At 42.9% G+C, this 23,958-nt stretch overlaps 1 protein-coding gene across 1 annotated transcript; it reads left to right on the top strand.

Annotated features, from left to right (window-relative positions):
* Window positions 1-858: 858 nt before the first annotated feature.
* Window positions 859-23,682, top strand: DCTD (dCMP deaminase). The gene is made up of 6 exons (XM_075421820.1): window positions 859-941; window positions 4,884-4,995; window positions 9,008-9,143; window positions 18,365-18,481; window positions 20,027-20,123; window positions 22,078-23,682. Exons 1-6 carry the CDS (start codon window positions 907-909, stop codon window positions 22,154-22,156), a joined length of 576 nt encoding a protein of 191 aa, XP_075277935.1. The 5' UTR covers window positions 859-906; the 3' UTR covers window positions 22,157-23,682.
* The last annotated feature ends 276 nt before the right edge of the window (window positions 23,683-23,958 follow it).

Genomic DNA, 23,958 nt, shown 5'->3' with positions numbered 1-23,958 from the left:
GAAATGTCCTTTTTCCCAACAGAAGCGTCCTCCTCGATGAAGATTTTTGACCGGGCTGCAGGAAACGATTGTCTCCACCATGTTCAGAACAACGGTGCAGCAACACAAATCCCCCTCGGGGACGCTCCCGAAGCCCAGCGTTCTCCTTTCGTCCATCGCCGCTGTCGCCCAGCTTGTTGCACCCGTCACTGCCTCCAGCGGGAACGGCATCGGACGCGTACGGCTGGGTTTGGGCCGTCTTCACCTGATGCCTGGCAGCCCCACGGAGCGGACACCTGCACCGCGTGTTGCTGTCGCAGGTGGGCAGCTCCTCGCAGAAGGAAGACAAACACGCCATAACGATATTTAACATTTATTGTTGCACCACTTATTCCGCACTGTAATGGGCTATACACGTGCGTTCAGCTTCCTGAGCGTCCCGGGAGACTTCTAAAAGCCGGCAGCAGCTGGAGGTGTTAATGAACCATAACTCACTTTTCACATCAATTTCATATCCAGAGAGCAAAAAGAAAAAACCCTCGGTGTTCAGACATGTCAATACATTAATGCCAAGCTTTAATGAACAGCGTTTACCTCAGGAGCGCGAGCTGGGCAAAACCCAGCACGCTCGTGCCCAGGCGCAGCATTCGACGCCGCGCCCGTCAGAGAGTCAGACGCGACAGGAGCGCCCGTTAGAGCAGCCCTAACTCCGGGGTCCCGCCGCGGGCTCCCCTGGGGCACCGAGCGCAGCCCTCGGCCCGCTCAAACCGGGCCCCGCGGGGCCTGCGGGCGGCCGCGACGCCACATGGCGGAAGGCGCTCCCCCCGCCCCGCTTCACCGCTCCGCCCCCCGCCCCTTGCCCCGCCCCTTGCCCCGCCCTCTTCCGCTTTGGCGCCAAGCGGCGAAAGAGAGCGGGGCCGCGGCGGGATGAGCGGTCCTCAGCCCGGCCGCCACCTTAACGGGTACGCTGTCCGGGGGGAGGGGGCTTCGAGTGGTGCCGTTCCCGGGCTCTTTCCGCCCTCAGCCGGCGGTTCCGTCTTCCTCTTCACCCCTGACTCACCAGACCTCCTCCCTCCTCGGCCGGGCCGCTCCCCGGGGGTTTAATCCCTGGCGGCGAGGGGCCGGCAGCCGCGCCGCTGGGACCCCGATGCTGCCGGCCCCGGCGTGTGAGGCGGTGGGAGCCGGGCCTGGCTGCGGGGAGGCGGCCGGGCTGCCGTGGGGGGCCCCCCGTGGAGGTCGGGCCCCCCCCCGTGGAGGGGCTGCGGGCTGTGGGGAGGGGAACGGCGGGTCGCCGCAGGCAGGCCTGCGTTGAAGCTCCGTAAGGCCCTGTCGTGAGGGCAGGGCCTGTTTTATTCGTCCTTTGTGGTGAGAGGGGTGGGAAAACGAGCAGGTCGGGTATCCTGCATTCGTTATTTCCCGGCGTGATCGGTCTGCAGGTAATTAAAGTCGAAGAAGCGATGCTGTAGAGATGAAATGTGTTCAAGGAAGGGAAGTACTCGTGTGCTGCTCAGTTGGGGCTCTGTATTTCTACAAGGCGTTGATATTTACAGGTTTGGTGGGTTAGCTCTTGGAAAAAAATTGAATATAGTTAATTCTCAGTGTGGAGAGTGTCATTTTTCTGTGAGAAAGGTTGATTTTCCTCTCTGTCTTTTAAAATAGTAGGTAATGCCCATATCTCAGTACCTCTATGAGGGGAAGGATGGCAAGCCTCAATGCCACATTCATTTGATATAATAGCGATCAGAAATAAAACAACGAGACTTAAAGAAGAAGCTAGTATTGAAAGTCATCAAGAACACGTATTCCATTTGGCTTTTGGGAACAAGAGCGTTGCTGAAGATGTTTAATTTTTAATACATTCTTCGTCTCTTTTTCTACCTTAAATTCTGTGAGTGGAGTGTCAAAATACTGATAGTTGATCTTCAGTAGCGTGCTTGATACTGGGGGAAAAATGCTATTACAGTACAGTTGGAAGATAATGCACATGAAATCAGAGATAGGAAAGCAGAGGACAAAGGTAAAAAAGAGGGAGAAGGGGAAAAAAGTCTGGTACCTACCAGTTCTTCAGTTGTAGTGTATTGGTGCGTAGCTGACCATCATAATTGTCCTGTGAAAAGATTTGAGGTGATGTGTTCTGTTTTAGGATTCTCAACTAAATTTTTCATTAGGATAGGCCTTTTTTTCTTTAGTAGCCGAATGAAATGTCTTCCTTTTTCAGATGGTGTTACAGCTTACTTGAAGCCGAAATGGATGAAAAAGAACTGAAAAGGGAGGCACTGTTCTCTAATTGCAGAATCTTTTTCTCTTTTCCTTTGAAATACTGTTTACAGAGACTTTTCTACAGACTGTTAGTCACTCTAGAATTTAAAGATACTGTTTTTCCCTTTCTTCTTGAGCAGTGTTAACTTCGTGGCTTTCAGTTCCCGTTATTTTTATTCATACATTCTTATGAGTTATCACAAGCATAAGCCTTAATTGCTTATTTTACAGCTAGCTATAATATTTTCTAGAGTAGCTTTCATCCATGCAATTCTAGAACTTACAAATGAGAGTAAGGAAGATGATCAGCTGCCCCAAATCCATAAACTTAATTTTCCTCTGTGTGCTTGACTGCTAGCCAAGGCCTTGGCTTCTGCTCAATCAGAAATGAAGTGTTTTATACCCATTTCACACTCTTGTGTTCCTGTGCACCGAGTTGAGGGAATTATCTTGCCAAACACGGTGATGTTAAGTAGAAGTAATTGAGCAAGGGTTTTTTTTATGTTCTCTTTGATGTAATCCTTCTGCTCCTTTTTCAGATATGCTCCTCTCCCTGTAAAGTTGGTACTCTGAGGGACCTTCACTTACATACACTTCTGCATTTATGAGAAGAGTAAATAGTAGCTTTTGTTGTGTTTTGAATAAATAGGGTTGCTAGGGAGTAATTTAACAAAAGGAGATCTCACGATCTCTTACTGCAGAGTACTATTGTCTTTCTGGAGCCCTTTCCCCAGCATGTTTTATTCAGTATAGTTCTGCATCGTGTGTTGCGTGCCCCTCCAAAGACATCACTGTGAATGTCACGTAGTCGGGAGTGTATTAAACTGATCATTTAAAGTCTGGTGGTGTTTTGGAATTTGTAAATCTGCTTTTGTTGAGATATTTTAAATAATCACTTATATTAACTGAAGCACTTCTTGGCATTTCAGGTTCAGTTTGGCACAGGGAGGTGTGAGGGCATGTCTTTAATTTCTTCTTTCTGCTCTGAGCTTGTTCTTTGAACGCTCTTCTTTCTTGGGAGGATACAGCCCCAACCCTTTAGTTACGATGATTCAAGCTAGTTTGGGTACTCTCAGAATCACATACTTGAGTTGTGTGTTTGCTTTGACAATTGACAGTTCTGGGCACTATTTACAAGATTATGAAAGTGTGAGAGTGTATGCTTCTCCCTCCTTACGTTGAAACGATGGCCTTAAAAATGATCCTCATTCATTCCAAGAACAGCCAAAATTACTAACTTGTAATGTGCCAGATATGAACTATTCAAAACCAGCAATTTATCTTTGGTAAATAGCACCCTGTAGGTTTCTAAAGGACAATTTTATCATGTGCTGGCATTGTCTTCACTTGGATAGCATAACCTCTTTATGACAATCATCTTTATAACATACCTGCAAGCCACTAGTATATGGTTTTGGTTATATAAATAATAATTAACAAAATACTTGTCTTCTAATGTTTATTTGTCTTCCAAAAGTGTTAGTACTAGTGTTGCTAGGAGATGTCTTGCCACTTGCAGTTATCTATGTTGTGTTTTTCTACGTGGCTGTACATTGCTAGGAGGGTATCTCAGTCTTAAGCTGTAGTCCTTCGTGAGAGGAGCCTCAGAAGAAAAGCACTGTATCCCTTGTCTTTTGGTAGGCTAATTACTATATTGAAGATGTTTCATTGTTTTGGTTTTCAAGTGTATCGATGATACGAGTGATTTGGGGAAAATTTCCTTGAATTTGATCTTTTTCTTGAAATTTGCAAGGCTTAAATATGTTGAGGGGAGGGAGAGGGATCTGTCTGTCTGTCCTCTCTTTGAGCTGAGAAGTGCAGAAATTCTCTTGTTGCATCTTACACTGTCCAAGCAGTCTTGGAACCATAAGCAGGCAGGAGAAAATGATGCATCCCTTTCTTCCCCTCCTTCCTTCCCCTAGATAAACGCGCCAGTGCAGGGAAAGAAGCAATCTTTTCTGCCACTTTTATACATTATACCTAAGGGAAAAGTTCTTGAACCCATCTCCTCTCAGTTTTTGTAAAGCTTTCATAGGACGTAATCTCAAGAGAAACATAGCAGGGGACTATCAGAATGGCTTGCAGCCTCAGATTTTTGCTGGTAAGTGTTGTAACGAGAGGCAAATTCATGGCAATAACTGTACAGGCAGAAACGAATGACTGCACAGGAAGCTACCAAATAGAAATCTAGCAAGCACTTGTTGTAGGCAGAAGTACAAAATGGCTTAGATTAGAGGCTTGCAGTTAGTGCAGTCATCATAAAAAAGATTATGTTGTTTGGGTGAAAAGAATGCCAGTACATGATACACCTGAATCTTAGAAATACACAAGGTGTTATCTCTAAAGGATAAATTGCTCTGTCTTTGAATAGCTCAGTGCTCTGAATAGCTCAACTTTCTTATCTAAAACTGAAATTTGCAACCTCGCTTGGATGCCTTTCCCCTGAAAGGAAATGATGCATATGTAAGTTCCTGGAAAGCACGTAACACTGATGGTTTTGCTGTTAAACTGTGACTGTGCAGTCATCCTAGCCAGATTCTGGTCCTCGTTACTTTAAACTTGTGCAAGTTAAAAGAATACAATCTGTGGTAACTCTTGTTATATCTTGTTTGCTAATGGCTGTTTTTTTTCCCCATAAACTATAGTTTCAGCAATGAAGCATCCTGCAAAAAACGAGAGGATTATTTGGAATGGCCTGAATATTTTATGGCAGTAGCTTTTTTGTCAGCACAAAGAAGCAAGGATCCAAGTTCTCAGGTAAGAAGGCAACGTAGAAGAATAACATAACCTAATCTATATTGCACATTGCATCAGATGCACATGTAGCACTTTCAGGGATTTCTTATTAAAAGTTATTTCGGTATATAGCTATTCAATTTTTAATGTGGTCAGCACCTTTTGTTACAGAAATTTTCTTGTTGGGCCTGACCTCTTGTGTATAATTCTGTGTGTACATTTGCAACTTGGAGTTTTGTAAATCTTATTCTCATCTGGAGGTTAAAATAACACATGCATTTTCTCTCCTTCTTGCAGTAAATGTAGTTACTGTTAGAGGAGGATAAAACTACTGAAAGTTTTAGATTGTAATTTTTTAAGACGCAGCATTTTACAAGTGCCTTTTCCTCACCTGTAAGAGTATAAAAATTCCCTTTTGTTTGTTCTTGGGTTGACTGGAGTTTTCTGCTAGTCTGGTTCCTCCCTCAGGTTCCCCTTCAACCTCTGCTTCACGCTCCGTCCCCATTCTTTGCTTCTTTCATGTGCTTCTGTTGAATATTGGTTTGAGGCGATTGATACATCTCTTGAAACTGCTGTTCTGCAGGGCCCAGTTGTCCTGTTAGTCTTCCTTTGTGTGAAAAAATTCAGGAAGCAAATCCCAGCAAAGCCATGGAGTAAAGGCGTGTCAGCGTTCTCCTCGGTTACTTACTGGCTTCTGTACATTATGGCTCTTAATTCTCTGAAGATTATTCATTTAAGGCTAAATTTTTGTTACCCAAAAGCTGGTTGATAAACACAGTGTGAATTAAAATTGATCAGAATAAATCTAAAATATGGACAGAAAACATAAAAACAGGACACTTTGTCATTTTATAAGAAGGGTCCCTGTGCAGACTTGGATTGAAGCAATAAAGGGTGGGAGATAAACGGTTTGGTATTTTGGCAAACTTTTGCCTAAACAAGCCACAAAGGTTTGCGAGCCTGTCTGCCTAGGTGAACACTACTGCATTTCTGTTCTATCTTCCATGCCTTTTCTTTTGCTGCTCCTGGAAAAGCTAGCTTGGGGAGTTGAACTGACAGAAAACTTATGTTTAGTAGGGTTAGTTCAGTGCCGGTTCTGCTCCCTGAACTAGGTTCGCTTCACAGTTGGGAAAGGAACAGTGCTGGTAGGCTGGGATGGGGACTGCATGACCAGAGGGCTAGCAGGGTTGCCTCTGCCCTGATTTATTTTAAAGCTCCTCCAGTTAGGTACAACTGTAGCCTTGATCACTAGGTGATGTGACTTAATGTAAAGTGAAGCTTGTATCTCTTAAAATGAAAATTGTTGGACTGACTTTTCAGATCTCACAGAATCACAGAATCACAGAATAGTAGGGGTTGGAAGGGACCTCTGTGGGTCATCTAGTCCAACCCCCCCGCCGAAGCAGGGTCACCTACAGCAGGCTGCACAGGACCTTGTCCAGGCGGGTCTTGAATATCTCCAGAGAAGGAGACTCCACAACCTCCCTGGGCAGCCTGTTCCAGTGCTCCGTCACCCTCAGAGGGAAGAAGTTCCTCCTCATGTTCAGACGGAACTTCCTGTGCCTCAGTTTGTGCCCATTGCCCCTTGTCCTGTCACTGGGCACCACTGAAAAGAGCTTGGCCCCATCCTCCTGACACCCACCCTTCAGATATTTGTAGGCATTTATAAGGTCCCCTCGCAGCCTTCTCTTCTTCAGGCTGAACAAGCCCAGTTCCCTCAACCTCTCCTCGTAGGAGAGATGCTCCAGTCCCCTCACCATCCTTGTAGCCCTCCGCTGGACTCTCTCCAGTAGCTCTTCATCCTTCTTGAACTGGGGAGCCCAGAACTGGACACAGTACTCCAGATGAGGCCTCACCAGGGCAGTGTAGAGGGGAAGGAGAACCTCCCTTGTCCTGCTGGCCACACTCTTCTTGATGCACCCCAGGATCCCATTGGCCTTCTTGGCAGCCAGGGCACACTGCTGGCTCATAGTTAACCTGTCGTCCACCAGGACACCCAGGTCCCTCTCCGCAGAGCTGCTCTCCAGCAGGTCCACCCCAAGCCTGTACTGGTGCATGAGGTTGTTCCTCCCCAGGTGCAGGACCCTGCACTTGCCCTTGTTGAACCTCATCAGGTTCCTCTCTGCCCAGCTCTCCAGCCTATCCAGGTCACGCTGAATGGCAGCACAGCCTTCCGGTGTGTCTACCACACCTCCCAGTTTGGTGTCGTCAGCAAACTTGCTGAGGGTACATTCTAACTCTTCATCCAGGTCGTTGATGAAGAAGTTAAACAAGACTGGGCCCAGTACTGACCCCTGAGGGACACCACTTGTCACCAGCCTCCAACTAGACTCAGCGCCGCTGATGACAACCCTCTGAGTTCTGCCATTCAGCCAGTTCTCTATCCACTTCACTGACCACTCATCCAGCCCACACTTCCTCAGCTTCCCCAGGAGGATATCATGGGAGACTGTGTCGAAAGCCTTGCTGAAGTCAAGGTAGATAACATCCACGGCTCTCCCTTCGTCTACCCAGCCAGTCATGTCATCGTAGAAAGCTATCAGATTGGTCAGGCATGATTTCCCCTTGGTGAATCCATGCTGACTACTCCTGATAACCTTCTTTTCTTCCACTTGCTTCATGATGGCCTCCAGGATAAGCTGCTCCATCACCTTTCCCGGGATGGAGGTGAGGCTGACCGGCCTGTAGTTCCCTGGGTCCTCCTTTTTGCCCTTTTTGAAGATTGGAGTGACATTGGCCTTTCTCCAGTCCTCGGGCACCTCTCCTGTCCTCCAGGACCTCTCAAAGATGATGGAGAGTGGCTCAGCAATGACATCCGCCAGCTCCCTCAGCACTCGTGGGTGCATTCCATCGGGGCCCATGGATTTGTGGACATCCAGATCGCTTAAGCGATCCCTCACACAGTCCTCCTCGACCAAGGGAAAGTCGTCCTCTCTGTAGGCTTCCTCTCTTACCTCCGGGGCCTGGGATTCCTGAGGGCCAGTCTTAGCACTGAAGACTGAAGCAAAGAAGGCATTCATTAGTTCTGCCTTCTCCGCATCCTCCGTCACCAGGACACCCGCCTCATTCAGCAGCGGCCCCACATTGTCCCTAGCCTTCCTTTTGCTGCTGATGTAGTTGAAGAAGCCCTTCTTGTTGTTTTTGACATCCCTTGCCAGCTTCAATTCCAGGTGAGCCTTGGCCTTCCTCGTCGCATCCCTGCATGCTCTCACTACGTTTCTGTACTCTTCCCAAGTGGCCTGTCCCTCTTTCCACATGCCATGCACCTTTCTCTTCTGCCTGATCTCCGCTAGAAGCTCCTTGTTTAACCATGCAGGTCTCCTTCCTCCTTTGCTAAATTTCTTTCTCAGGGGGATGCATTGCTCCTGTGCATGGAAGAAGTGTTGTTTAAAAAGCGACCAGCACTCATGGACCCCCCTGCCTTCGAGAGCCCTGGCCCACGGGATTCCTCCCAGTAGCTCCTTGAAGAGGCCAAAGTCAGCCCTCCTGAGGTCCAGGGTTTTGATCCTGCTTATCGCCCTGCTTCCTCCACGCAGGATCCTGAACTCGACCATTTCATGGTCACTGCAGCCGAGTCTACCTCCAACCTTCACGTCCTCCACCAGTCCCTCCTTGTTTGTTAACACAAGGTCCAGCAGCGCGCCTTTCCTTGTTGGTTCCTCCACCACTTGCATCAGAAAGTTATCATCGATGCTCTGTAGGAACCTCCTGGATTGCACCTGCCTAGCTGTATGGTCTTCCCAGCTGATGTCAGGGTGGTTGAAGTCCCCCATGAGAACCAGAGCCTGTGACTGTGAGGCTGCTTGCAGCTGCCTGTAGAAGGCTTCATCAACCTCCTCCTCCTGGTCGGGTGGCCTGTAGTATACACCCACCGTAATGTCACCCGTGTGAGCCTGTCCCTTAATTCTAACCCACAAGCTTTCAACTCCTTCTTCACTTGCCCCCAGGCCAAGCTCAATGCATTCCAAAATCTCGTCTTTCTTGTTGATCGTTTTGCATGCTGTTGGTACTGTATAAATCTGATTTCATTCAGGTTGGTGCCTGCATTGTAAATTCAGAAAACAAGATTGTTGGAATTGGATACAACGGGATGCCTAATGGCTGCAGCGATGATGTACTACCCTGGACAAGAACAGCAGCACATAGACTAGACACAAAATATCCTTATGGTAAGGCTTCTTGTGGATAATGGGTCAGACTCGTGATGTCTGTATAGGTGAAAGTTCAGCTGGTAAAATATCAATCAGTTTTTCTTCCAGTCACCCGATTTTGTTAATGTGCTGCCCATATGCGGTACAGCAGGATAAAAATCATAGCTCTGAAAATAAATGAAAACAGTCTTTATGAAGGACCGACTTCCTGATGAAGTATGTTCATAAATGCTTAGCTGTTTTGGATTGTGTAGTGAAAACTTGTAAACATAACACAGCTCATTAGCACACAGTTGCAGTGTATGCAGATGATTGCTGCTTCTGTGTGTTCGTCTCCACAGAAATTAGAGGGCACGTATATGTGAAGTAAATAATTGGGTCTAAAATATAGGTATTAAAATTGTAAACTCCAGTGGTTGTGGGAAATGCCAGTGTTCAGGTGTTGATGGCATAGGCAATACGTATTATGAAGGAGCTGAATTTTGTTTGTCTTGAAGTATGTGATTGTGTTCTGTTGTTCCATGCCATTTTTGCTTCATGTGGTGTGCAGTGGATGTACCTTGCTGTAGGTGAGGTGACTTTCAGTGTTTATTTCAGCCTCTGATTTGCTAAACAGGCAAAAGGAATGAAGAGCAAGGATGGTTCCATGGTGAATGTGGCTGAGTGCTGCTTTGGATCCTGCCTCTGTCTTTGCAGCAGGCGTAGTTCGGCCTTTTGCAAGCCTGCTTGGAAGGGTGCTCTGTGCATCTCGGGGCACCGATCAACAGGGCTGTACAGTCACTCCTCTGGGCCAGGCATGGCTTGCAGGAACTGTGGAGACAGCTTGCTGGGATGCTTCAGGCTTCATACCATGAGTGCTGTCTGCTGGGTGTGGAAATGGAGCAGAGAGCTGCCTTGTGACCTGCTATAGCTGATGGTGGGGAGGAACCATGGTTAGGACTGATAAGGAGGCAGGGGGGAGTTTATGCTCTCTCAAATCCCCCTTCATCTTGCTGCTTCCACGTCAGCTCCCACCGCTCCTCTGTGGGGCGAGACCAATGCAACAGAAGCTGTAGGCACAGGAAAATTGGGTGTTGGGAGCTCCTTCATCCTGTGCTGCATCTCAGCCGGTCCTGGGCTCAGGAGTGGCAGGGGAAGAATCATGAAACTGAACGAAAGCCCTGAGAAATTCTCCCTTCCCCCTGCATGGGTGGGGGGAAATGAGCGCCAGAGTCCAGCTTTTGCAAAGAGATTATTGACTCTTTTCCAGTATATTTATCTCTGCCTACTATTTCTATTTTTTACTTGTAACTTCTAACAATTGGTCTGATACAGAAATTAGACTTGCATGAGTTTTGATGTTCCCTCTGTTCACTCGGAGCTCTCTCTAAAAACCAGCATTACATTTTCTGGTTTCCCATAGCATTGAAGTGGAAGATGATACGCAGTGGTTCAGCACATAATTCATCAGTTTCGTATTTGAGTTGTTAAAACCCCGGTACTTTGTCCTTGTTCACTTCACCAATTTATTATAAAACCTCTAATGTTAACTCATAAGTCTGAGACAGTTTCATGTTATTTTTCATAAGAGATGCATTCCTGATACTAGAGCCAGCTCCTGCCAAATTTTAAGTCTGCTCTAAAACACAGATGCACTGGTTTTACATATGATGGTACCATAATGGTACAACTTGATATGATTGCTCTTTATTTATAGGGTGAGGAAACAAGTGTTAGCCCATTGATTAAATATAAAGTACTGAAAACAGAATATTGATTCTGGTTGAATCTCTGTGGTGCCGTAAGGTCTCAGTTCTGAACAAAGATCGGTGTGGGTGGTCTCTGGGACATGAGCGCCTTCCAGGTGCTTCCAATCTAAGCTGACCAATTTAAACTAAAAATGCTGTATGAATGTGTGAGGAATCTTTGTACAAGATGACCTGAGAATTTTTTTTTTAATTTAACTCTGACTCCAAGAGATGGGGAGTAAAGTAAAAATTGCTAATATGTGGTGCTAAAAAATGCACTAACCAATCTAAGAGCCTGGAGAGACGAGTTCATTTCTAGGAGTTGGTCTAGCTACTGCCCTCCCCCCCAAGAATCTTCCTCTTCACCTCATTAAAAAAATCACAACTTTGTAACAAAGTGTCTGCTGTGATGAATAAACGACCTATTTTGTAATTCACAGATCATTTAAACTCTAGCAGTTTCTTATTAATCTTGATAGCACAGATGACAGACCAGACAAGTATATATATAAAAAAATGTGCTTTAAAAAATTCTGGTAGATGCAAAGAGACACATGGAATTGCTGCTAAAATCTCATTAAACTGTCATGTTTTCATTTCTGCTTTTGCTAATCATCACAGCATTTGTGTAAATTGAACTTTTTGTCCTCGCTTTTTTCTGACTAGCTTGTTCAGAGAGGGTACAATCTTACTGTGTGCTCCGTTAGCTTATCATGGGAATGCTGGCACCTTCATCACTAGAGCTGCAATGCAGCTTATTAGGTAAAGCTGATGGTAATTGTGCGTGTACCACCACACTAGCTTGGAAGATACCTTCCAGAGCTACTTCATGCATCTGCAGTGCTAGATAAGAGGGCTGAGGGTGGACCTGAATGCTGACCTCCTGGTTTTATGTACTGTTGTAGGTTAGGCATAAACATTAGCTCACTTCCCATCTGTTTTGGACCACTTTTGACTAGCGTTCTCCAGAACAAAGCCTGAGTATTGCTCTGCGAATGGCTTGCTCAAAGGCTGCTCTGGAGGGCAGGGTGGAAAAAAGGCTGCGAGAAAACTCTCATCCTGTATAGGCTTGTAATGCCAAGCCTGCTGAGATGCTATGCTTAACCCGTCTCCCTCCCTCAGGCCGTACTGAGGGATATGCAATGCATACTCTGTTCCGTGCTGTGAAAATACCGCTCTGGTGGGCTACAAAAAAGTCATCTCACTTCTTTATGCACTTTGAACTGAGACATACAAAGTAAGTATGTGGTGCCGTGGGACTCCTGAGACGTGATGGAGCCTGGAGGAAACCCAGGGCTGAGCGCTGTGTAGTGCTGATGGAGCCCCGAGTAAGATGAACCTGAGCCAGCCTGTGCCAGTTGGCCTCAGGGCCAAGGGTCGGTCCCTGGCCCTGCCCGTGTTTAGCAGCACAGACATCGCAGGGGATTGGACCCGGAGGATATCTTCGCAGAAGTGTGTTCGATGATCATATAATAAATTTATTGAGCTCCAGCAGAACAGATGGATGCATTGACCCCACAGCTCTGATCAGATTCCCTGTTTCATGGCTAGAAAGCTTCCAGTTTCCACCCTAAATTTATTTCTGGTTAGTTTATACATTCCTCTGTGTGCCAGCATTGTTCTTTTAGCTTTTCTTGTTCACTGTGATTAACCCTTCCTCCTTTGCTGCCTTCCCCTGTACACTTGCAGATAACAATAACCTTCTGAACTTTTGTTGTAAGGCTAAACAAGTCCTGTCACTCTTAAATTTTACACTTGATGGCTTGAAATTCTCCAGTGTCTCAGTTATCTATGTCTGCTGCAATATACTGTGCATACCTAACCTGCACCCTCAAGTGTGGGTTCTGCTCAGCTCGGTGTTTGGGAAAGCGTTGTGCTTGGTTAAAAAATTAGTACTACTTGCCCATATCTAAGTGTAGCCTGAGCTGCTACTGAAAGAAAGCATCAAAATGTGGTAGGTAGTGCTCACTTTACCGTAGAGGATGGAAATGTTTGCAAGGCATTTGGATATTACAGGAATAGTGATGTGGATCACCTCTATGCATTCCTTATGAGAGCCTTGAAGCAGATTAAAATTTTTTTCCTTCTAGTTTTGGTGTATATTTGAACAGCTTAGTAGTATAGCCTTGTTATGTCAGAAAGTATTGGGTGTTTTGCAGAATGCCATCCTTCACAGCACAGAATTGGGCTTTCGTTGTTATGCTGGAACTGGCTCTTTCCAGGCTGCCAGTCAGTGACAGGAGCGGGGGTGTTTCTGCGCACATGAGAGGAACAGAAGGCCAGTTTTTAATACCTACTTTACTAAGATGTTATTAAAAGCTCTTCCTGAAGCATTGTGTTCAGTACCGTGTGCAGAAGCTGCTTAATAATTAGTCAGAATTCTGCCTTTCACAGTCAAAAGTGAGTGCCCTCTGTTTCTGTTAGATGAATCCGAGGATTTGATGATGCTCAGCTTCCTCTCACCGATCATTTAAAATACTACATTTTTCTCCTATTAACGCAAGTCTTCCCACTAATGCTGGTTGCTGTGCTCCTGTTATGCCCTCTGTCTCTGCTATAATCTAAGAACATCCATTTGACAACCAGTCTCTAATTAAGAGAGTTTTAAATTAAAATGACTGGCAAATTTAGAAACCTCTGAGCAATAGAGAAAATATTGAGTAAATATGCTTACAAATATTTATACAGGTTCAGATATGATAAAATATGTGCTGTGGCAAAAAGTATGCTCTAATTGAACAGTACCTGCTGTGTAAAATGAAACAAACTGCTATCAACATTTCCTCGTGTTAGGATTATGAGCTTTTCGTCAGTTTTTCGAGAGACGAATACTCGAAGATATTCAGGCAAATGTTACTTTTGTAGAAGCTGTTATTTTGACAGCACAAAACTTGATAAGGCACTATGAAGAGGTGTGATGCTCTCTCTCCAATTGGCAGTGCAAAGCTGAGGCTTCAGCTGGAAAGGAGATCTATAGGAGACAGCCTCCACCTACAGCCACTCACTCTCTTGTCCTGCATGGATTCATGGATTTCTGTCCAATTCTGGTGTCATACATCAAATCTCTAGAGAGTTTGGAGATTTGGAAACACCAATAATAACTTCTCTCATTCTGCTTGTGCACTAAGAAACGCCTCTGTGTTCTGCTGGGAGTAGAACAAACTTGGAGCAATGTGGGAGGAACTGGGAAATGGGGTGGATTAGCTAATGCTTCTCAGGTTTTGAGAGGGGCTTCTTTGCTCTGCCCCCAGCAGATTTTGTGATGTTCATAAATGGGCTGAGTGGTTCCCATCTTCACTTACCAGTTCTCTTTCACGGAAGAAAGCGGTGGGGCTGGGACTCTTCCCATTTTTTGACTGCAGTCTGAAGGATGCCAGGATGCCAGTGAAGTCTGGTGGTGTTATCCTTGTCTCCCTTCCCTGACCACAGCAACTGCTCTTCCTCCAGCACACAGACTGAGAAAGAGAGCAGCAGGGATGGCTGAGGGCGGTGTCAGCCCAGCTTATGCAGTGACCAGCAGCCATCCCTACACACTTTCGTCAAGGTTGAAAAAAGATTGATGACATTCTATAAATTCTAGATCCATCAACCACTGTCCTCAGTGGCTGTCACTCCAGACCCTGTTTCTTTCAATAATATTTTCGTCCCTCCCGTGATCCTTGCTACATCCAGAGTCAGGGGTCTAGCGAGTAAAGGATAGCTGGTAGGTGGAGCTTGGACAAAGATGGCATGTGCAAGGGATGAACATGGAAAGGTGAAGATTTTACCAAAAGACTGAGAAGTGGCCCAAATTACAGAACTCCCTGTATCCATTTCTGTGCCAGGTTAATGTTGAAGAACGCCATGCTGTTACCATGTGTCTGTACTGGGAACCTGTAATATTTGTCAAGTTGGTTAACATGGCAGTACAAAAGCTTATCGTGGCAATCTATATGCATTGAAATGCAGCGCTATATTTAGTGCATAATTTTTCCAAATTCCTAGTCTGGGTCAGTAATTAATCACATCGAAAGGTCATTGCTCCCAGCCCCTCCTTTGATTGCATCTTGAAAGGTGATGTGTTATGGTGGTCACTACTCCAAGCTCTTTGTCAAGCATGTAAGCCTTTAAACAGCATTAAGAAATGCTTTGACTAGTCCTGTGGTTCTTATAAAATCAGTAGTCGGAACACCTTTAGTAGGTGGGAAGAGTACTTCTGACTCTGCAGCCCACTAGGAGCGTGTTCCTGTTAAGTGGTTAATCCTGGAAAGTGACTATTAATAAGGTTTCTTATTTACAGGTAGGCTTAAGGAGGAGTGCTACCTCATATACGCAATACAAAGCAGCATGCAGTGAGAAAAGACAGAAGTGCTAGCAATTAATACTACCAGTAACGAAGCAGTCATTCATCCTCCTTCCCGGCCCCCCCCCCCCCCCCCCCCCCCCCCCCCCCGTGAGTATAGTAGCAGGTGGTAGGAATGTCAGAGCACACTAACTTCTCGTTGCATGGTTATTTCTTCAGCTAATGAAGCCTTTCGAGAATACTTTTCAAGCCACTTTTCCAGAATGGAAACCAGTATTGCAGACTTAATATTATGTTGGCTATACATGAGTTTTTTTAAAACAAAACCCTGGGGCCCCCCATAAGGTATTGTAAAAATTCTTAGTTTTACTAGTCTGTTTAAATATACAGTTTTCAGAGTTCTGAATACTGTGCGCCTCTGAAAAGTTATTTTAAGCTAGCTTCTTATTGTCTGAGAGAGAACAATATGTAACTGTTAGTAGGAGCTCTTAACAGGTTAGAAAACTTCATAATACCCCAAATGTGAACTACTTAGTTATTAACATGAGGGATTTTGGACTCATAGATTTGTTTTCTGTCTCTCACTAATGCTTTGTACAAAGCCGGGCAGGTCTATAAGAAAAATCTGGGGATAACAGACTATGTTATCTATAAATCGGTTAACAGTCACTGCCTGCCTGCCAGAAAGAGGGGAGTATGAGGAAGAGGGAATGAAGAGTGATGGGACAAAGCCTACAAAGGTTTGTCTGATGCCTGTACCTTCTTGAGGACCATCTAGCATAATATCCCTTACAGGGGCCAGTAGCAGATGTTCAGGGAAATGTATAAAACAAAGACACAAGTAATGATAGTTCCCCAGAATATTCTTCCAAGTTCCAACAACTGAGCCAAAATGGTTTTGTGTTTAATAGCCCAGTAGACTAAAAAAAGCAATAATGGAAGGAAAAAAGATAACTCTGGAATTGATGCAAACTTGTATTCCGGTATTACTTTATTACTGTCTCTGTGTCTTCTTTCCACACTGGAGAATCATAATTGTTCTGAACTTCAGATTGTGTTTAAGATGATCAGGAGGCAAAATTTCTCTCTTCCCTCGCTCTAGCTGATTATCTTCTATAAGTTATTTTTGGCCTGAACTTGTTTTTACTTGGGAAGAGGTTTGTTGTTGAAAGTTTGTGGAAGTCTGCAGAAAGAGCCTTTCTTTCCCATCAGAGCAGGAAAAAAACTTGTTGCAGTACTAATAATGAAACTTGTCTGGTTTTATGGGTGACGATTTTTGAGTTTTAGTGAAGGAAAAATATTTACTGAAGGAATTAGGGTTTGGTGTTTTTTTTTTATTTCTGTGAGCTTTGAAAACATTCCCTCATCCTTCCTTCTGGAGGCCTTCCATGTTTTAGACTGCTGCTTAGAACATAATTACATTGTTCAAAGAAGCTTAAAAGTGGTGTTGCTGTCCTGTTGACACAACCCAGTTCCAGTTGCGGAAATAATTATATTTTTCCACTCAGTCCTCTGTAACCCCAGAAAAATAATTCCCTGGCTATTTGTTGTGAAGTCTGCATAAGATCAGTGCAACTCACTAATATACTTGGAGTTAGATGTATTTTCTGGATTTTATAAATGTACAGGTTCATACAATTGTAGATCTTGTACATTTAATGGCATGTGTTTGAAATACAGCGTGACCCAATTACAGTTGCAATAGAAACAGTAGTAATAGAAACTTTAATGTGATGGTGCTTGAAGGTGGTGGTTTTTTGTTAATTTCCTATTTTTTTATGTTAGTTTCTGGCTTTACTGTTCATGAGAAGGTATGTGGACAGCATAGTCATGGTGATGCTGGGGACTGCTTGTAGGAGTCGATACTGAGCTTTCTTTAGCAAGTGTTTGGTCCTTGGTGACTTGGCTACATGGGAAAGCTTGTGTGCTGTAAATTAGGCAGTAAATTTATAGTGCATTAGCTGTTCTACAGAAAACGCCATGTAGACATTTAGCGCATACGGAAAACATTTCCATTCAGCAAGGACTGCTGCGTGTTGAAGGTGCTGCGCTCAGTTATTCTCTGTGTGGTGAGATCATTCACAGAGAGGTCAGTACATAGAAGCAAGTACACTGAGCTTGTGCTGATAACTTTGCCCATTTTAATTTTGCCTGGTGTTCAGGGGAGAGGAAAGCTGCTTTTTTTTTTTTAACCCATTCTTATAAAACAAGCAGTGGAAGAACTCTTAATGTTGTCCGCACGTGCAGGTCTCTAGGTGAGCTCAAGCCCACACCACACTTCAGCGCCTGTTAATGAAGTAAGTCAGGGCAGCAGGCGGTTTCGTAGTAGGTAGGTACATAAATTATGGAACTTGCTGTCATTCCTAGGAGTAAACAGGAAGTTCTCGCAGAGATCCTAGTGGGGTTTTTTCAGAGGTTCGTGGTGGATGACACAGAAACTGCGCTCTTCTCACCTGTGTTGGTAACGCGTGAGATAATATGCTGTTGTGTCTAGCATAAAAACCTAAACCCTAATGCGCGATCTGTCCAGAAAGAGCTGTTGTGTTGCGGTGGAATAAGGCAGGGTAGTCTGTTGCTACCTGGCCTATCTCAAATCCATGGAGAAATAGAGGACTTCGCTTGGGAAGTCTGGCACCTTTTAATGAGCAGTAAACTCACTTTAATATTAAAGCCGGGACATTTTTATGGTTGAGTGTGTCTTGTGTATTCGTGGGGTGAGAGAACCATGCAGCCGCTCTGAGACCCAGAGGACAGAGCCGCTCAGTTTTACTTTGCGATTCTCCTGCCTTTAAGAGCGCACAGCGCGCTCTTATAAACCGTAAGACTGTTCCTATCTGTGGATGTAAACACATAAATGAGCTGTTTTATACTGGCAATTAGATACTCCAGAGAGTTGTGAAGCTGTGAGATATTGCTTCACTTAGGGTGGTTGCAGCTACTTGGCCCACAGCCTACGGCTTTGTTGCCTGCAATAGGTGTTAGCAAATGGCAATGCTAATGCGCTTAATGATATCATTACTAATCGGCAGCCTGGTCAGAACAATTGACCTTCATTGATCTTGGTATTTCTGCTTTTATTTCTTCCTCTGCCCTTTATGACAAGCTGTGCAAGCTATTTGCTTTTAAAAGGATGTAAGCAGTTATATTGTAACACTTTAATTTTAGTTTGACTGATTTATTTTAATGAATGGTATTATGAATTGTTTCTTTTTTTTTTTGTTTAAAATCAGTGTGCCATGCAGAATTGAATGCCATCATGAACAAAAACTCAGCTGATGTGAAAGGCTGCAGCATGTATGTTGCCTTATTTCCGTGTAATGAATGCGCAAAGCTCATCATCCAGGCAGGTAAGGAGTAGTGCCAGCTTGATTTGTCAGGGTTGCAGTGCTGCCTGCTCGTTGGTATCTTATCATGGATGTATTTGATGTTAAATTGGTGCTGTTAGATGTAAATTAATTGCACCGTCAACTTCATAAGATGCTGCTTGTGGGGTTTTTTTTGCATCTGAATGGTGCCAAATTTTTCCAGTGCTAATTGCATCTTCTGTGATTCTAAGCGTGCTTCTAATTTAGGTTTGTAACTTCTTAGACCAGGAGCTGCCAAAGAACAACACAGGCTTTGCATATAATTACTGTCAATTTTACTGTGCTCTGACACATTGAATAGAGTAGGGCAGAAAGAAATAAACTTCTGCATGACAAAAGGTCTGTTGGGAGTATATACATGAAATTTTAATTTGAATGTGATGCATGGTAGATATTTGAAGATTTTAAAATATCTTTGCTCATAAATGTCATAAGACTTCTATGATCCTACTTTAATTATGTCTTTCATTACAATTGTTATAAATCTGTGCCACTGCAGCAAGTGTGCTGGCCTAAATGTGTTGCCTTTTTTCAGATTAGGCATATCTGCAGTAGGCTTCAGTTCCGTAAAAATCTCTGCTTAAGGTAGTGTATATTTTGCTCATTGAGTGAAGTCTTGCGATCCTAGCGTGGATTGCTGTTCTGGGGAGCTTCTCTCACCACTAATGGCCATGGGAATCTAGGAAGAAAGTAGCAAACAGAACACTCCTTCATTTTGGTCAGTAAGGTTTGAAATGGAGAGGTGAAGGGGAAAACACAGTGGTATTCTGTATTTGTACTACCTTTCTCTTATTTACAGAGTGAAAGACGGTCTTCAGGATAGACTGGCTGCTTGTTCTCAATGTAGTCACTCATCCTCATGCACTTAGGTCAGCACTAAATGGCAATGTATTGATATTTGTGTTGTCTGGTAAATACAGTAAGATGTTGGTAGGGTCTGAAACACTTGTGAATTCTCTGGGGTCAGCCTTTACACTTCTCTCCTGCTTAAGTAATTTAGACATAGATCATTCAACAATTTGAGACAGCGTGCATTTATGAGGATTTGAACCTGGGATTAGGAGTTATTTATGAAACAGAGAACAAAAAGAAAAAGCATCCTTTTGTAGCTGTGCATTTGGAAGGGGAATAGCATTTGGGGTTGAAGTTCTATGTGGGGAGTTTAATCTATATTAGAGAGGCAGAAAGGTAAGTTTTCAATTCCTTTTGCAAAAATGCTGGATTTCTAGCCTATCTTGTGTTTTTGCCTGCGAGTTTTTTTTGTTCTGGTTTTCTGAGTTAAACTTAGGTGAAACTGGAGAAAAACATTTTCCCGTGTTTTTGAAAGAACTGTCTTCCGAGACGGCTCTGCCTTACATAGCCTTATTCTCAAGTACAATCTGTAGTATTTTGGGAAGTAGGGGTGTACTGAGGAGTTCTAGAGTCGTGGATGAATGCTGCCTTTTCTGATTTTTGTGCACGTTTTTATGTGACATTACTTTTTTTTCCAGTATAATTCTAACATTTGTTGTATATGACTTCTTTTAGGCATAAAGGAAGTTATTTTTATGTCTGACAAGTATCATGACACTACAGAAATGACAGCTGCACGGCGGATGTTTGATTTAGCAGGTATTATATACAGGTAAGAGAACTTTGGATTAACTGTTTTTATTTTGGAAAGTAAGAAAATGGTGTGTCAAAGAGACCAATGTTAGGGCAGAAGTTTTTCTTCTTTGCATCATGCGGTGTTTTATGTGGTGTTGGTAGATGGCTTGCTCTGTATGCCTGCAAAAGATGCTGGATTGACAGGCTCTTGTACCATTCTTTTTACTTTTTGTATGGTTAAATTTCAATTTTGTAACGTTTATATGAGAAAATGATCCATCTGGAATACTCATTTCATTCCTAGACTGCAAGTGAAACTGCGAATGTGATGGTTATTTGTTACATCGTACTTGGGAGAGTCATTGCTGACCCTGCTTCCGGCAGGAGGTTGGACCAGATGGTCTCCCTTACAACCTGAATTATTCTGTGATCATATGAGTTGGACTGAAACAACCAGTTGGGGTTTTTTTGTGGATTACCTGATCCTTATTGAAACTTTAGTATCTTTTTGTGGCAGTCGATTTGGGAAGGTGTCAAACCAGCCACCCATAATTAATGCTTGGTGGCTATGGCTGTCCAGTTTTCTCTGGTCAGCTTTGGTTGTGCGAGAAGGATAAAACTTGGAATATTTGCCTGAAAGTAATGAGAATCTGAAAAATGTTTGAAGAATGTGATTTTTAAAGACACTGACAGAGAGACCTAACGACAGTCTGTTCAACAGCTAGTTTGATAGCAACAACATGCTGTGGGTGAGGCTAATTATGTAGTCAAGAAGGCTTTGCAACTCTAAGAAGTTTTACAATATTAATATAAAGGCTTCGAAAAATTTGCAAACATAACAATTCTGACAGATAAAATTTTAGGATGAAAGGTACCTACTGGGCTAAGAAACATCCACGAAAAAACACAGCGGTACTTGAAATTCAGTTTTAGTCCTTCAGTGCATTTCCTGTGTACTAAGACTATTTTACTAAGGAGCATAAGTCATTCTCTTGCAAGTCAAATCTTGTAACTTCTCCAGGGTGAGAAATGTTTCTTGCATTTCGAATTGCTATTCTGGACAAAGTAGTCAGTGTTTCTGTGGTCAGCAGCACGTGCTTTTCTGTGTTGACTGTTTTTCGTTCTTGTATTGATTATTAAGGATGTAGGTGGTACTTAATGAATCTCTTGAACTGAACTGCAGAGCTTAATTAGGCACTAAATCCACACTATTTGCATTATCCTTTGTTTACTGGTAGACTGGAAAATATATGCTCAGTCCCCAAATACCTTCCTTGCTAATTGCTGTAGCAGATGGTCCAATGATAATAAAAGGAAACATTTTGTGGCAGTATTAATTTTACAGTTCTAAAGTCACAATTTTTAAATGATTCCCTCTTAACTAGTTTGTTTTTTCCCCAGTATGATGCATAATGTGATCTATTCCCCTAGCACAAAAAATATTTTAACATACTGAGGCAAAGTTTGAAAGTGTTCTTTGAAAGCTTGGCAGGAAAAAAATGATCAAAATATTCATCAAAATATATTCCAGATATCTTTTATATATACATATATGTGTCTATATAATACATATACAGTGTATTAAAATATTTTATGGATACATATGTGTACTTATATCTGTAAATAGATGTTAAAAATATTTGAAATATAAATATATATGAACAAAAATCCCAGCCCTGGTAACATGATGCCACCACCTGCAGCTAAGTTGTTAAAAGTCTTTTGACTCCTGGGTAATTTATGAACTCCCATAGCCGAAGAATGTACAGGCTAACCCACCCCATGTGTCTTTTTTGTCTTAGTCTTTCTTGTCCACATTTCTCTCAGTGTGGTGCGCTATAATTGGCTCCCATAGAGATGAAAACTATGGGAATCCAAGGAGGGTTGGGGTTTGTTTTTTTTTTTATTCCTTCAAAAATTTAGCTGGAGCTTAAGCAAGCAAAATGTTTTAACTACTCACTACCTAATATCTGTATTTTTCTGTATTTTAGGGAATTCAAGCCAAAGTGTAACAAGATCATCATCGACTTTGATTCAATTAACAGCAGACCAAGTCAAAAGCTTCTGTGAATTAAGTCTCATTAAGTCTCTAGAAGACTGTGATTATCCTTTTCTAAAAAGCTGCTAATGCCTTTCATCTTGAAGTTACTTGCAACTTTTTAATGGCTTGTGTAGCTAAAGCAGACTTCTAAGAAATCCAAGGCATCAAATATCCCCCTCACTTCATCTTGTCATGTGGAATCTAAATCTACTTAAAATTTTTTAATGCCTTTATCAAAACTGCTTAAAAAGTCTAGAGACGTGTAGATGAGACAATATAATGTATGTAACGAAAACTGTTCTGATTCTTGCTGTATTCATCAGCACATGCTCTGATAGGCTGTCAGCATTCATTTAGACTCAGTTTAACAGTAGGACTTATTGAAACCAGTGGTACATTTGAATACGCTAATATATGTTGATCTCTCTATTGCATATGTGGATCTAAATAGTTGATCCTAATATAGGACAAAAAATGTTATCCGTGCAAATACTAATCTTCCAACTAGCAGAACACTAGTATTTTAAAGGGTTATACAGCTTAAAGAACATGTGATATTCTGCATGCGTTATCCAACAAATGAAATACTGAGTTTTCTTTTAATCGCTGTCGAACTGTCAGACATGGGGAGGGGGGGGTGGAGGTTGTTCTGAGGATGGTCCGTGCTGCGCTGAGCGTTATGGGTGCTCTCGAGTCCTTGTTTTCCCCAAGACTCCAGAAGTGGAGGGGCTTGAGGGAGTAAATTATTTGGCTCTTTACCTCAGGGACTCTTACTTGGGGTTGGTTTTCATGTGTAGAAGGAAATTATTTTATTGGTCTAAGCAGTTTCTAGACAATCAAACATAGTTGAGTCTTAAAATCAACCTGTAAGGTAACTGAATCATTTTTTGTCCTCTGAGAGAAATTGGAGATAGTCAACCCATATCCATATCTGTGCCAAAAGAGGTAATTGTGGTGTTAGCGTGGTTCCCAGTGCTGGCGTAGTACCTTCATTTTCATAAATGTTGCCTAAAATAATATCCTTTTTAATTTTATCTTGAGATCTGGGAATAGATTTCAGTTCCTTTTCTCTAATTTGATTTTTTTAAATTAAATATGCCTAATGGCTTTGTTTAGATAACATTGTTGGTTTGATTTTTTTTTTTTTTTTTTTTTTAATGTGGTTATACTTCAATGAGCTTTTATTTTCTCTATAAAAGCTTTGTTTTGTATTTTGGGACATTATGTAATTTGGCTTCATACCAGTATTATTAAAGTCTTATTAAAATCCACTACACTGAAGTAGACTCATTATTATAATATTAAGCCATGTGCTTGGCTCCAGAGTGCTGCTGTTTTTGCAATCATATGCAAAGCATATTTTGTGCATTTGTGATATTGCATAAAGTGTAATGTTCATGAACCATTTGGCTACTAAAGGGAGCACTGTAATGTATTACAAGATGTGTCCATTTATAAAGTAATTTCTGACTTTTTTTTTCATACAACTGTTTTCCACGTCAAAATTGGTCTGTGGCTTGCTGCCAGAAGAAGAAATTCGCACATATGTGGAGGGGGAGGGTGAAATCTGAAAAATTACTTTAATAAAATGTCAGTAAAACAGCTTATGCACATTTTTCCTTTGCTTGAATTAATAAGTAGAAGCGTTTTGAGTTTTACTGGTCTGACAATGGGACAGAGGGGATAGAAGAGGCAGAATTTTCAGGTTTTGCAGCAAAATTGCTGTTTTCTTCATAGATAATTGCTGATCTAAGTTCAGATTTAAAAGATGTATGCATTGTGATTCTGGTTGCTTTAAGTATTTTTATGTCAGGCTTTGGATAATGGGAAT

The sequence above is a fragment of the Opisthocomus hoazin genome, chromosome 5 (genome assembly GCF_030867145.1).
Source record: "Opisthocomus hoazin isolate bOpiHoa1 chromosome 5, bOpiHoa1.hap1, whole genome shotgun sequence".
NCBI classification, from domain to species: Eukaryota; Metazoa; Chordata; class Aves; order Opisthocomiformes; family Opisthocomidae; genus Opisthocomus; species Opisthocomus hoazin.
This window is presented reverse-complemented; position numbering and strand designations above follow the sequence as displayed.

Bases quoted from the DNA above. Each gene is read 5' to 3' on its own strand.
- DCTD (XM_075421820.1), top strand. From the start codon at position 907: ATGAGCGGTCCTCAGCCCGGCCGCCACCTTAACGG. The intron at 4,996-9,007 runs GTAAGAAGGCAA...GATTTCATTCAG, and splicing joins GCAAGGATCCAAGTTCTCAG to GTTGGTGCCTGCATTGTAAA. The intron at 18,482-20,026 runs GTAAGGAGTAGT...GACTTCTTTTAG, and splicing joins AAAGCTCATCATCCAGGCAG to GCATAAAGGAAGTTATTTTT.